This window comes from Ovis aries, chromosome 20 (assembly GCF_016772045.2).
Source record: "Ovis aries strain OAR_USU_Benz2616 breed Rambouillet chromosome 20, ARS-UI_Ramb_v3.0, whole genome shotgun sequence".
NCBI classification, from domain to species: domain Eukaryota; kingdom Metazoa; phylum Chordata; class Mammalia; order Artiodactyla; family Bovidae; genus Ovis; species Ovis aries.
Window position 1 is genome coordinate 50437356 of NC_056073.1, and position 14542 is coordinate 50451897.

General features: G+C 52.4%; 1 protein-coding gene across 5 annotated transcripts in view; it reads left to right on the forward strand.

Moving 5' to 3' along the window:
* Positions 1-14542, forward strand: part of GMDS (GDP-mannose 4,6-dehydratase) — a 419605-nt gene that overhangs the window by 175408 nt on the left and 229655 nt on the right. For all 5 annotated transcript variants that reach the window (XM_027958723.3, XM_042237513.2, XM_042237510.2 and 2 more), the window contains exons 5-6: positions 3936-4128; positions 5038-5142. In XM_027958723.3, coding sequence (XP_027814524.1) covers positions 3936-4128; positions 5038-5142 — 298 coding nt within the window. The remainder of the gene's footprint in view (positions 1-3935; positions 4129-5037; positions 5143-14542) is intronic.

Sequence of the window (14542 nt, forward strand, 5' to 3'; positions counted from 1 at the left end):
GCAGAGCTAGACTGGCCATCCACTTTTTGATTGTCTGTCCAAAACCAGTGTCACGTCAACGCCTTCGTACACCTGTGTGGTTTTGGGACGGAGTTACCGAGGTCAGGAGTCCGCCATGATTCAGACCCTAGGATAATCGAAGATCCAGCGGTGTGCCGTGAGGTTGTGTGCGTCAGACCCCGACGTGGGTGGGGGGAGCTTGTTCATGGAGGAGGTGTGGGTTCTGAGAGACTGGGCCAAGATTCTGATTAGTCAGCGTTTCTGTTCATCTTTATGGATGGAAAGTGGAATCGGGAGAGAAGTCAAAACTCCTTCATCTGTTCCACAAACGGTTTTGTGTCCTGCCGTGTGCTGAGCAGATGGGTGCGAGACGGGGACCCCCACGCCGGCAGTGGACAGACGGCTCTGGTGAGATTGGAGTTGTCGGGAGCATGATGCCTGGGGCAGTTATCTTGTCCAGATCCCACGAATGTTCTGATTGCCTGTGGGAATCTTTAGTCGACTTTAGTTAAAAAACCTAAAGGGAAAGGGTCCCCACTCCAGTATTCTCACCTGGAGAATTCCATGGATGTGTAGTCCACGGGGTCGCAAAGAGTCAGACACAACTGACGACTTCCACTCCCAGTGGAAACTGCATTGGGTGAGCAGAGTTGCAGGGAGGTGTCCCCTCTGTTTAGTCTGGGCAGAATCCAACACACCAATGGACTGATGACTTACGACTGTTAAATGCTTCAAATTATCATTGTAAATGTTTTTGAATAAAAATATAATTACAGCGAAATAAGGAAAAGATCGTATAAATCTGGGCTTGTGAGTGCCAGGAGGTTCTGGTCCAGAGGCACAGAGAGCCAAGGCCGGGGGCGAGTCCACAGTGCAAAGGCCCGGCTGAAGCGCCGCCCCTCCTCTGTTCTGCCCCCGTCACTGGCTCCCCAGTGGCCACTGAGCAAGACTGCACCCCCGCCTCCTCCAGCCTGGCCCGCCTCTGTCCTTGGCTTTTCCCGTCTGAGCTGGAGCCTCCTGGTTTCCAGCACAGCCAGGGTGACCCCCCATCAGGGGGCCTCCCACCCCGTCTCCACTCGCTTGCGTGGGCATCTGCTCCCTGAGCCTTCTCTCCTCTGTCCATGCCCTCTCTCCTCCTCTGAGTTTCTGGGCCCCTACCCACCGTGGTCCCCAGACCCTGCAGCCGTCTCAGCCCCACCCCCTCAGTTCCCGAGGCCTCCGCCTTGCGGGCCCCTTCACTCCCCTCGCTGTTCTGCACCCGGAGGCAGGCAGGGGGACTCCTTCACCTTTGCATGTCCTGCACTTAGGACGGGCGCCCTGCTGCTCGGGGTGGACAGCCCCATAAACAGCACTGCCCCTCACCCCAGATCGGCCAGGAAGCCCCTCTGCCAGGCTGCAGCCCCCCGGGCCGGCCCCCTGCCGCCTGCCCGCCCTGCTCTGATCTCCTCTTGTCCTAGCTGTGAGGAGGTGCCTGCCTACCGAGCGCCGTGTCCGGGGAGACGGGTGTTTTATTGTTGCTCTCCTTGATTAATAATCTCACTTGCAGATTCCAGCTCCGAGGAGGCGCGGCAGCAGGCGCTGCCTGTGTGGTCCGTCTCCCGGAGGCAGAGGCGGTGCCGGGGCCCGGCTGCCTCTTCCCACACGGAGCTCTCCTGCAGCAGCAGTGGCAGCCTCTGCGGGTCTGAGGCGACATCTGTGCTCAGGAAACGCTAGCTCCTTCCTTGAGATTTCAGAAATCAAGTTTGCTTCCCGTGTAAAGTCCACTCCCTTCTTAGCTATATGCTCAGGTCACTGAGAAGTTACCGGCCTCCACTTGGGACTCCCCGCCATCCTCTGTGTTCAGGTTCTCACTGGTGGGAAAACAGGCAGAACAAGCGTGCGTGCACACACGCTCCTGCCCCGGGGGCTCCGGGCCCCTAGACTGTGGGCGACTTGGGCTCTGAGGTCGGAGGTGACGCCAGGAGGAGACGCCGCCCGGGAGGGCCGTGAGGGTGGCGGGACTGCCGACCTTGCTGGCCCTGCGTGGTGTGAGCCCCGTGCGTTGAGCCGGGCCCAATCCAGTGAGCACGCTTCCAGAGTCTGCGCTCACGTGTTGCTCAGTAGTGCGGGGTGCAGGGCAGGCCTCCAGCTCCTCCATCTGGGTCCCCACAGCGCTCTGGGCAGGAGGCTCAGATTTCCACTTCTCTCTGAATGAGGATAATTCTGGGATACGTGTTTATATCTTTGAATGTTGATCAGAGCAATCTGCTCTATATTTGAACTTAAGTTTCCTATTTTCCTTTGACTTTAAGCGCCCTGGGTCCCGGCGGCCCTGCCACTGTCCTGATGGGCCTGGCGGTGAGCGTGTCGGGGGCGGCGAGCGTGTCGGGGGGGCGAGGTCTTCCTTGGCTCTCCCGCTCCTCCTGCACCTGCTTCCCGACTGCAGGCTCAGGCGGTCCTCTGCCCCGAGCTCTGCATCTTTGTGCAGCCTTTCGGGCGGTCCTCTGCCCCGAGCTCTGCATCTTTGTGCAGCCTTTGTCGTAACTGTTGCGCCGAAGTTTTGAAATTGACAGAGTTTCGTGTTAATTGTACCTGTTTCCGTAAGGTTAGGTTACCAACCTTCTTCCGTCTTCTGGTAGCCCATGTTTTTTCGTAGTCTTTGTAGTTTTATTTGATATTTCTGTGTTCGACATTTAAATCTCAGTGGTTCACGTGCTGTCTTCATTCATCCACCAAACACTGGCCCAAGCCATGTTTCAGGCCCAGGGCTCCTGCTTAACACAAGGAAACTCTGCCCTCAGGAGCCTCGTTTTAATGGAGAAGCTGGACAGTGAGTGAAGGCTGGGTGGATGGAGGTGCAGGCCTCTGGGCTTTGTGGGCGGAGAGGAGGGCAGGGCAGGCCCCTGGGCCGGGGCAGCCGTGTGTAGCGCGAGGCTGACCGCGTGCACGCCTGCCTGGGTGTGTGTGCCTGTGAGTATGCAAGGACAGTGGTTTTCGGACGATGGTTTTTACTAGTTTAGGAGATTTTGATATTAGGTTAATTTACTTATTATACTTACAGTTAATTGAAGAAAAAAGCGCGTCGGTCACATTTATGTTTAAATGAAACAGGGGAGAGCTGCAGAGCACTGAGTGACCCCTGACCTCTGCTTCGAAGCCCGTCCGCTCGGCGTGCGTGGCCTCTTGCTGTATTCGTGTCCTTATAATTGAAAGATATGTGTGTTCTTGTTTCGTTATTAAATCATGACTGACTCTGCGACCCCGTGGACTGTAGCCCACCAGGCTCCTCTGTCCTTGGGATCCTCCAGGCAAGAACACTGGAGTGGGCTGCCATTTCCTTCTCCAGGGGATCTTCCCGACCCAGGGACTGAACCCTCATCTCCTGCATTGGCAAGAAGGTTCTTTACCACTGAGCCACCTGGGACGCCTGTATCATTATGTATATAAGGTGCTAAAAAGTCGTGCTTGTAGCTTAATTAAAAATAGAAGATAAGAGTTCTTTTAACAATCAACTGTGTTCTAATCACATGTTCCCAAACTTAATCTGTGCATAAAAATTGTGTCATTGAAAATGTGGGTTCCTAGCCACCCCCCACCCATAGATTGGTTCCAGCTGAATTTTGGGGGGACACCCAGGCACCCTGATGATTCTGTGGGGCAGAGGCTTGCGTTTTGAGAAGCCCAGCCCCAGGGACCTGAGCCTGGAGTCAGCAGGTGGTGCGTGTGGCTGAGGAGTTCCCTGTGTTTCCACCGGTAATTGATGCCGCTTTCTTAAGGTATTTTTTCATCCACCTGACGTTAGAAACAGATGACATCCACACTCTTACTCTGCTGCTGGAAAATAATATTTTCCCACGAATAGAACCCTTCCAAGTAGCAGTTGCAGCCCGTCGCCTCTGAGGGTCTTCGCTGCTGGTCTGCGCTAATGTGGCCGCGTTGGCGCCTGCTGTTTCCAGATCTCATTCGACCTGGCGGAGTACACGGCCGACGTGGATGGCGTGGGCACCTTGCGGCTCCTGGACGCGGTGAAGACCTGTGGCCTTATCAACTCGGTGCGGTTCTACCAAGCCTCGACGAGCGAGCTCTATGGGAAGGTGCAGGAGATACCTCAGAAGGAGACCACGCCTTTCTACCCGCGCTCCCCTTACGGTGAGAAGGCACGGCCCTGTCCTGCCCGGGGGGCTGGCGACACCCCGGGGGTGGCCGGGCAGACGGGCCGAGGGGCGTGGCTTGCCGGCCAGACGCCTGTGCGCAGGCGGGGACTCCTGCCGCCTCTGCCTCTGGGTGGAATCGCCGTGTCACCGCACCCTCCGGACAGAGCGCTGTGAGAGGGAAGTGGCTTCCTGCAAGATTCTTGGTGCTGGAGAGTTGTGGGTCGTGCTGAAGTGATATGTCTGGTGTTTATTCCATTTCCCAGTTTAAATTCTCCTGAGCTCAAACCTTTAAGTGAAAGTGTTAGTTGCTCAGTCTTGTCTGACTCTTGGAGACCCCATGGACTGTGGCCCGCCAGGCTCCTCTGTCCATGGGATTCTCCAGGCAAGGATACTGGAGTGGGTTACCATTCCCTTCTCTAGGGGGGGTCATCCCAACCCAGGGATCGAATTGATCTCCTGCTTTGCAGGCAAATTCTTTGCCATCTGAGCCAGCAGGGAAACCCTAAAAGAGACAAATCTTTCGTGCCTAAAAAGTGTTCACAGAAGACTTTAGTGATGAAATTTAAAGCAGCTAGAATACCAAGATTCGGGTTTTTCACTTACTACTTCCTTAAAGAAAAAGGGGATGAGGCCTAGGAAAGGTCAGTTTGCTGTGCTGCGCACGCTACAGTTGAGGTAGGTTGTGAAGGCATGGGTTGTGGCTGTTACAGAAGGAAGGATCTCTGAAGTATTTCCTGTTTCGTGGCAAAGGAGCCTTTATTTTGTCCTTGGCTTTTGATTCGTTTTCTCCCTATCTTGAGACATTGTGAACTGTAAATTTTGCAAGTTGTTACTTGTCTGAGTGAAAATCTGTTTTACAGTAAGACACTGTCTTTGATTTGCTTTTAAAAATTTATTCCAACAGGGGCAGCAAAGCTCTACGCCTACTGGATTGTGGTGAACTTCCGGGAGGCGTACAACCTGTTTGCAGTGAACGGCATCCTCTTCAACCACGAGAGCCCCCGGAGAGGTCAGTACAGGTGCTGATGGGAGGAGAGCCCCTGGCTCCAGGCAGGGACGTGCGTGCGTGCGTGCGTGCGTGCGTGTGTGTGTGTGTGTGTGTGTGTGTGTGTGCACGGGTTCTACACATGTGCTGTGCAGACTGGGGGCCGCTTCACATCTGTTTTTAGTGATGCGAGTGTCAGAAGCAGTCGATGAAGACGTGGGAATCCAGCCTTGATTGCCTACTAGCTTTGATAGGGGTTTTGTTCAGCATGGAGCTGAGCAGTGTCCCAGGTTTACCATTCCCATCGGAAGCGCTCACCACGCGTGTTTGAACCCAGGAGTCAGGAGGTGTCCTTGGAGTACGAGGGGCCAGGCGGGAGCCGGGGCTTCTTCCCGTGTGGCTGTCGCTCTGGAGCCTCCACCTGTGGAGTCTCCCCTTTCTCACTCGGAATCAGTTCTGTACTCAATATTCCTTCTTTGCCTTCCATTTAACAAGCACCCAGACATTTCTGTGCTTCTAGAGTGTGTCTGAAGGTACATTTGAAATCACTGCTTGTATTTAGAATCTTTATTTTCTTTTTCAGAAAATCATATTTGTCTTGGGTTGTTGCCTTTTTGTGGTTGTCTTTGAGACTGTGAGCAACATGCCAACTCTCCTCTTCCAAATATTAGGTTTTAAATAAGAAAGTGTGTACTCCCTTCATTATTTCTGGTTTACTAAAGCATGAGAAACCTTTAACAAAACATGTGCACCGATAAAGTGAAAGTCATCTGTTTAATCTAGTTCTAAGAAGTTTTATTAAATTTCACTGTCATTCAGGCTTTTAGCTTGAAAACGAATGAGAAGCCAGTGTTGCAGGTCGTTCCGTGCCCAACAATTAGTGATGCTTATAACCTGGTCAGTGAATTTTTATGTGACTGTATAGCCACATAATTAAACCAGCAAGTCATGGGGAAAGATTAAAGTGACATTTGTACTGGTGTGTTTAGTGGCAATACATTTTAATTTTATAATTGCTTCAGTTAAAACGTCCCACAGTGGACTGCTGGAGCATCAGAGCCTGGCGGCCGCCTCTGACGCTAACAGGAGAGCCGGTGAGCAGGCTCAGCGCCACGCTGTGGGGCGCCCCGAGCAGCCGGGAGAGGGGGCGCCTGGCCGTCCCTGCCTCTGACTGGGTTGGGGTGCTGGGGACCGACCGTCCGGCCTCCCAGGCACAAACGTGTCAGTGCATCTTGTCTTCTGTGATTCCCCCCTCAACTTTTCCACTGGCAAAAAAAGGAAACTCAGTTGTTTGGGGATAGGTTAGGGTGAATGCCAGGGACGGGGGAGCCTGGTGGGCTGCCGTCTCTGGGGTCACACAGAGTCGGACACGACTGCAGTGACCTGGCAGTGGCAGCAGCAGGTTAGGATAGGGAAAAACATTCTCAGCTGTAGAGTACACCGATTTACATTTTTAAATGGGAACCCCCCTCAGTCCTCTGTGCTCTTCCTAGTGAGAGCCATTTGTCTTCATTGATGTCAGCAACTGTTAAAAACTTTTCTTTTTAAAAGGAATGTTTATTTTTAAAATGGTTTTATTTTTTTACTCAGGTATGGTTGGTTCATAATGCTGTCAGTTTCAGGCGTGCAGTTAAGTGATTTATATATAATGTAACTGAATATATATATGTGTATGCACACAGATTCACACACACGCCCAGATTCTTTTCCCGTATAAGTTATTACAAAGTGGGCAGAGTCCCCTGTGCTGTGTAGGAGGTCCCTCTCGTCTGTCCGTTCTTGGTGTAATGGGGCATATGTGTCACTCCCAGGTTCACAACTCATCCCTCCCGCAGCCCTTCTCCGTTGGGCGCCTCAGTCTGTGTCCTGCGCCTGCGGGTCTGTTTCCGTCCTGCGGGTGAGCTCCTGTGTGGCATCCGCAGACTCTGCACGCGAGTGGGGTCGCCTGGCGTTGTCCTCGCCTTCACTCGGTGTGCCCATCCCCGGGTGCACCTGTGGTGCTGCAGCGGGCACCGCTCCGCCTTCCTCTCAGCTGAGCAGCGCTCGTCGCACCCGCCTGCCGCGTGGCCTTTCCCCGTCTTCCGCGTGGCGTCTATGCCCCTTCACGCCCTGGCTGCTGTGCGCAGCGCTGCCCTGAGCGCTGGGGCGCGCGTGTCTTTTCTGACCTTGGCTTTCCTCCAGGTATGTGTCTGCGAGTAGGACTGCTAACTAATGTGGTAGCTCTGTTGGTAGTGTTGTAATGCAGGGGTGTCTAGCCTCAGGGATGTAATGATGCCTGATGATCTGAGGTGGAGCTGATGCAGTAATGGGAATGAAGTGCACAATACATCACGCATGTGAGTCGTCCTGAAGCCGCCTCTCCCACCCCCAGTCCATGGAAACATTGTCTTCATGAAACTGGTCCCTGGCGGCCAAAGGGTTGGAGCTGCTGTGTTAAGGAACCTCCGTACTATTCTCCGCAATGACTGCACCAGTTTACATCCCCACCAGCAGTATAGGGGGGTCCCTTTCCTTCATACCCATGCAGCATTTATTGTTTGCAGACTTTTTGGTGATGGCCAGTCTGACTGGTGTGGTGATACCAAACAAAACCTAATTAAACTTAAAACATTTTGCGCAGCAAAGGAAGCCGTAAACAAAATGAAAAGACAACGTGCAGGATGGGAGAAAATGTTTCAAACGATGCAGCAGACAGGGGATGAATCTGAAAATATGCAGGGAACTCACACGGCTCAGCATGAACCAAACAAACAGTCTCCAGTCAGAAAAGGGGCACATGATCTAAACCGACATTCCTCCAGAGAAGACATACAGATAGTTAATGGGCTCATGCAAAGATGTTCACCATCACCAATTATTAGAGAAATGCCAATCAAAGCGGAAAATAATATACTTCTCTTTTGTTTAAAGAAAAGTAAACAGTGGAGGGAGGTTATGGGGAGAGCAGCCCCTTTCTCCCCGGGCTCCAGCCCCACCCTCAGGCCTCGGCTGACTCTCCTGCAGAAGCGGCCCAGGGGCCCCCGCCTCAGCGCAGAGGTGGCGCTGCGTGCACAGTGGCCCGCTCGCCGCGGGCAGAGGCGGGCCTGCGGCGCGCACCGCCTTGCTTTGTTCTGAAAGCCTGTGGCATCTCACTTTCTGTTTCATCCATATAACCGAACAATGGAAAATGATTAAAATAGTGGTATGTGTGAAAATGATGTGATACTTACTTGATAAGATATCTAATAGTTAATACCCACAGCATTTCCTGAAACTTGGAAATCAATCTTCACCTTAAATCAAGCTGATAATACTGCTGTTGTTCTGTCGCAGTTAATTGTTAGTTTTTGAGATTCTCTAGCAGACTGAGAATTCCTTCCTGGTAGGGAGTGTGTCACAGTCTTTCGTCTTCAGCGTCTGAAACGGCGCCTGCCTGCTGTCACACATTTGCTAAATGTCACGTCAGTTTCAGGTGTGCGACACGGTGGCTCACTTTCTGAAGGCTGAGCTCCGTTTGTAGCTGTGGAAGAGCCTTGGCTCCGTTCCTGTGCTGGACTTATTTTGTGTGCGGTCCTTGGTAGGAAGTGATTTAGAAGGTTCTCTGTGATGCCCCTTGGGGAACACGCAGAGCCCTCGTTAAGTGCCGGTAGCTCAGTCGCCTGCGATGCGCTGGTGCCTTGCGTTCGTTCTCTTAAGCAGCCGAGCGTGTGTGTGTCCCTCAGCCCTTCTGCCCTGTCACCTCTGGGCCACTTTGGTTTCGTCACTGAAGTGGTGAAGCTAAGTGTCAGGCCCCGTTAAGTGGAGCTGACACGAAGGCTGCTTTTTGCTTGTTCTCTAACAGAAGCTAATTGACAAGGCCCTTTTTGAGTGCTTGCATACATTCCATGAGAATCTCTGACTTTTAAGAAGTATGGAAGAGGTGTTTTTCATCTAGAGATATTCTGGACCAGAGGTTGGCCAGCTCTGGCTGGTGCGTCCAGTCCTGCCCACCTGCTTGTGTTTGGAAGTGAAGGGTCACGGGAGCCCGGCCGTGCCCAGGACCCGCACATTATCGGCGGCTGTGTCCACAGTGGAGGCCTGGGGCCTGCAGAGCCCCGAGGGTTGACTGTCTGACCCTTGAAGAAGACATCTGCTGTTCCGCCACCTTCCACCCTCGGGAACAGCTGAGGCCTCAACAGTAAGACACATCCAACTGTGTGTGGTGTGGGCTTCTCCCGAGGCCACAAGGCAGCTTTATAGAAGGGCTTCCAACAAACATGAATCGCGTTGAGTCAGTGGTTAACCCGCCTGCAGCGGGATGCCTGCAGCATGCTGTCAGCTGGGCGCCGAGAGGCCCGCGGGCGACCTGGCGGCCGGGCTGCTCCCAGCCGGTCCTGCTGGGCACGCGGCTGCTGGCCTCGCCTGCACCGTGTGTCCTCTCTCCCTCGCGGTCCTGGTGGTTCTCTGGAAGGACGCGTATGTACTTGGTCATGTGGTGAGCTCACAGTAGCTTTGGAGGTGGGTGGGGTTGTAGCTCGGGGTCCCCGATCTGGTGGAGACGCCGGTGATCAGAGGCGGGCCTGTTTGCCCGCCAGCCCCCTGCTCGCTCTTCAGAGGTGCTGCATGGCTCATCCTTCAGGTTTGCTTTTAAGAAAGCGGAGGCCCTTGAGTAACGTTTGCAGCACATTAACAGCAAGTGACAGTCTAGAGTCCAGCGCTGTCTGCCGGAAGGGGCGGCGCGCGTCCCGTGTGCTCGCATCACGCAGCGACGTTCAGACGCCAGCACGCTGCTCCCACTCATCGCACTCAGCCTGTGAAGTACACACAGACTGTCCTCTTTAAGTTAAAACGAGAGCTGCTTCACTTCGTGGAGAAATGCCACAAAACTGGACTTGCACCTGAAACCCTTTTACTTCTTTTGTTTCTCGAAACGAGCGTGTCGTCTATTTTACTTAGTATTTCTACGTGTGCGTGAATGCACGTGGGGTTCTGTTTGCCACGCCCGTGGCAGGGGTGCCACCTTACTTCTGAAGATACGGGCTTATATGTTCCCTCGTTAGGAAACGGAAGGCTGTGCTTATTGTCTGGAACTATTACATTTCTGCGAGGAAAATGTCACGTGCAAAGAATCTTTTTGTTTTTGTTGCTCTTTCTTTGGAAAGCGAATCAGAGACTGATGTCACGGAGCTGTTAACTATAGAAATTAGACTATGTAAAAAATGCTGAGAAATTTTAAAATTACTTTAAAGTAGCTTGTGAAAAGAAAGTAGCTTCTTTTCAAATATATTGGTTATCATGATAAAATACGAGACTAGTCTGTGGATTAGAACATTGAAAACAAGCCCACTAGGAAGGTCATTGTACTCACAAGCTGTTTTTGCTGCAGCTGACATGTTCATTTAATACTCTAAAGATACTTGTAGAGATATTTTGACAGACTTGTTAAACTTACACATTTCTTTCTGTGTATGTGGTCATTCATACACACTTCGGATTTTTAAGATTTCTTAATTTAAAAGTACATAGTGGCCCATGAGGCAATACTGTCTCTGAAAGAGCTTTTAGGGGGTGAGCAGTGGCCACCCACCTGTGTGTGCTCTCCCCAGAGGCACTCGGAGTCCAGGAGGAGGAGGAGTGCAGGCTTTTCTTCCCGTTTGTCTCATCACTGAAGAAGCTGAAGTGGCATGAGGGTGAGATGCTCACGGTCTCGGCACTGACTGATGTCAACACAAGGCTGGCACAGCCCTGGGGATGGAGGGTCAACCTACACGTTGCTTGTATCTGTAGAAATCGCATGTGGTGATGCTTTGGGGTTGGCATTGGAGCAGGTCACCCCCAGAAGCAGAGCTGGGCTTCAAAATGGAATGAAGCAATGCCTCCTATCTTTGGTGAAAGATGTGAACTCTTCTGGTTAAATGCAGTGTGCCTTTCAGATGTTTAGCAGAAATGATCATAATGAAACATTAGTTTTATGACAGTAATATACAAATGTGATTCAAAGTAAAAATCTGACCTTGAGTATCACCAGGAGCTGGCCGGGAGGAAAAGCAGAGCTCATACAAAATGCATTACAACCCCATGCGACAGTGCGCAGTGGTGAAGCGCCGTAAATACACCCATGATTAGCAGGTCGACTCCGCAAATGCATGGTGTCCAGCGACCGCTTAGGAGTGGAGGCTTCTTTAGATGCTATAGCACATTCCTCTAAACACGGGCTTCGTAAGAAATCATATATATCAGTCTAAACACAGTATTCACCTGACTGGGAGACTCTGGAAGGTTCATGAACTTGTGGTTTTAAGGTTTAGACTTGAGCTTTTTTGTTTTTTTTTGCCAAGTATTTTGCTTCTTAAAATGTCTAACTATATTAACATAAGTTAATCTTCAGATTTTTAAAAACTATAATTGCGAGAAGTAACTACTCAAATCATAGTAAAATTTTGGACAGTTTTCCCCTTTAGTTTTCCAAACATTGTTCTTTATTCATTGCTGTAAATGTAAGATTAACCCTCCAGACTAGAGGTTTCTCCACTGGGATGGGGAGCGAGGTGGGGAGAATGTGACCTGCCCCCAGAGGACATGTGATTCACCTGAAGCCGTTTTTGGTTCTCACCCCTGGAGGGAGGGGTGCTGGGTGCTTGCTGCCAGCACCTTGGCTGTGGGCAGGGAAGCTCCTAAACAGCCCACAAGCACAGGTGCCCCACGGGCGTGGGTCCCCCAGGCGAGTGTCAGCCATACTGAGAGTGACGGCCCCAGAGGCTGTCACCAGATCTGCACGAGCGCCATCTCTAAGACCAGCATCTTCTTTCCTTAATGGAGCACTTTTGCTTTGTCATAAATCCTTCCCAGAGTTTAGCAAATGTTCACCTAAACGCAGGAGAAAAGAAATCTGATTTAAATAGTTCCCTGTGAAACTGTTTAGGCCTTAGGTCTCCTGGAGGTCAGGCCTGAGTCGGGGAAGCCTGAGACCAGAGGAGTTTCTTCACGGCCCTTCTGATCAGCTGGGGATGAGCTCTCACTTCATAGGGGCCCACTGTCCACAGCCCTCGTCCCAGGTGGATCCAGTGCCCTCCCTCTGCCTCTGAAGTACGTGAGCATTTTTTATCGGTCCTTGTGGATCAGAGCAAGAGCACAGCTTTCCTTTGGGAGTGAACTGTGGATCCATGCCCTGGGCCATCCCTCAGGGCGCAGGACCACAGGAACGTTTCTGTAGAGGCTCCCCAAGTATGAGAGCTTTCCTCCAAAATGATTCAAACTCACAGCTGCTTGATGCTCTAGGGGATAAGAGGATGCACGGTATACATCAAATAGTTGGAACTGGCTTGTATTTAATCCTGATGGGCAGAAAGCACTCCCCTTTCTGTATGTGGATGTCTATTTGTAAATAAGGTAATTTTTAAAAAAATGACGTGTTAGTATTTTGTCAATCTGGCTGGTAAATTTAAATTGCAGTGCTATAGGCATACTGAGAAACATGGAAACCAGTATCACATGGGCCAACTATGTATTTGTATTGCTGTATATTAAGAGTGCTCTGTGGTTTTGGGTGAGCATCACAGCCTGAATTACTGAAGACAGTGCAGCCACCTGTTGTGAAATCCAGGCAGTAAGCCCACACGAGGGCCCAGCCCAGTCCTGCAGGCTCAACACAGACCCATTCTGCCTGCCTTCGCGATGAGGTCGCTGGCTGCTCGCCGTGGCCCCACCGGGCTCCTGGTGGCCTCTGCCTGGGCAGGAACTGATGTCCTCCGGGCCCCTGTCACCCCTGCGGACTGGGACACCTGGACGCCACAGAGCTGTCTGCCTGTCCTTTTCTGCAGAAGACGAGGTGTAACTGGTCGGATGCTGGACTGAGTTTTCTTTTTCAGACTGTAGAAAGTTATCCGTTCCTTTCTTTACTTCCGGCTGTGCGGGCTCGGGGCCGCGTGCGCGCTTCTGTAGCTGCGGTGCGCGCGCCTCTCCCTGCGGGGCTGCTCTGGCCGTGGTGCGGGCTCCAGGGTGCTCGGGTCTCGGCAGCTGCAGTCCGCAGGCTCCGGAGCACGAGCCCCGACTCCGTGGTGCACGGGCCCAGCTGCCCCGCGGCGCGTGGGATCTTCAGGGCCAGGGGCTGAACCCGTGTCTCCTGCACTGGCAGGCATCGCCGAGCCGCCAGCGAAGCCCCCGAAGGACTCCTGAAGTGAGGCTTGGTCTTAGCGAGTGGCTCTTACCACTCAGGAAAGTCAAGTCCCTTCTCACCCCCTGAGGGGACACTTCTGGGATTAGCACTGATTTTGTGTGTGTGTGTGTGTGTGTGTGTGTGTGTGAGATTTCTGTGGCACTGACTTGTGAAACCAAAGTGACGACCGTTGGGTCTCACATAGCGCGGCTCCACCTGTAAGCTGGCAGCGTCCGCGGGGCCGCAGGCCGCACAGAGCCAGGCACGGGCCGGGGCCGCGTGGCAGGGACTCAGGCAGCCCTCGGTCCTCTTCCGTGTCGGGGACCACGTCCAGCTCAGGCTGTCTTGCGCCGACGGTGTGCTGCGCACCTGTGGGGGCCGCGCAGGGGAGCAGCGGGGCGCAGGTGTGACACGGAGGAGCGCGGCTGGGGCGCTGGGAGCCCGTGTGCGCCCCCCTCCCCCTCGCTTCTCTTCCCTCTTCCTGTGCTTCCTTGCTGAGTCCTGGAGGCTGGACTCGGGACACCCCCCTCCCCCCGACCCCATCTGAGGGAGCGGCCGCAGCCTGAACAGTGCACATCCCGCGGGGCTGCCAGCCAGAGGTGTGTTAGAGCTGAACCCAGAAGGGATCGTGATGTTTACAGATGGCTTAGAGTGGCCGCCCAGGCGTCCGTGCGTTGCAGAAAGAAGAGATCGAGGCGCTCCTGGAGAATCGCTGGAACCACAGGAAAAGCCATTTGCAAGTGAGATTCTGGAAGTTAAGCCAGCGAATGTTTGAATTAGGGAAGCCAAGAACAGATGATGATGAATATGGAAGGATTATGGATAAACACCAAAGGCCTGTGTGAGACCCTTGGGAAAATTAATGAAACCTTTAAGTATTTTTAAAAATGGTTCACATATTTTCATTAATGATCCTGTGAAGTGCAAAATGTTTTGTCAAAGAAATTACAAACCAGAAAAAAAAAAAAGCCTGCTATACATTTTGGTGATACTAAGGGAAAAAAAGTACAATTATTATTTAAATTTTATTATACATTGCAAACTTTTTTTCAAATGGCATTTTCCCCAAACTTTAGTTTGAGCCAAAGCTTCCTTCTTCCTGTTTACTGTAGGGCTTGGCTCCCCTTTTTCATTGGCTTGGTTTCAGGGGAGGACGCAGGAGCCATCAGCTGCTTAGACCCAAGCCAGCCTCCTCCACTTACGGCAGGAGCAACTTTGGCAAGTCCTGGCATCTCTCTGAGCCTCAGTTTCCTCACCTGTGAAATGGGATGATGACTGTCTTCCCTTAAGGGACTGTGACCTTGGCAGGAA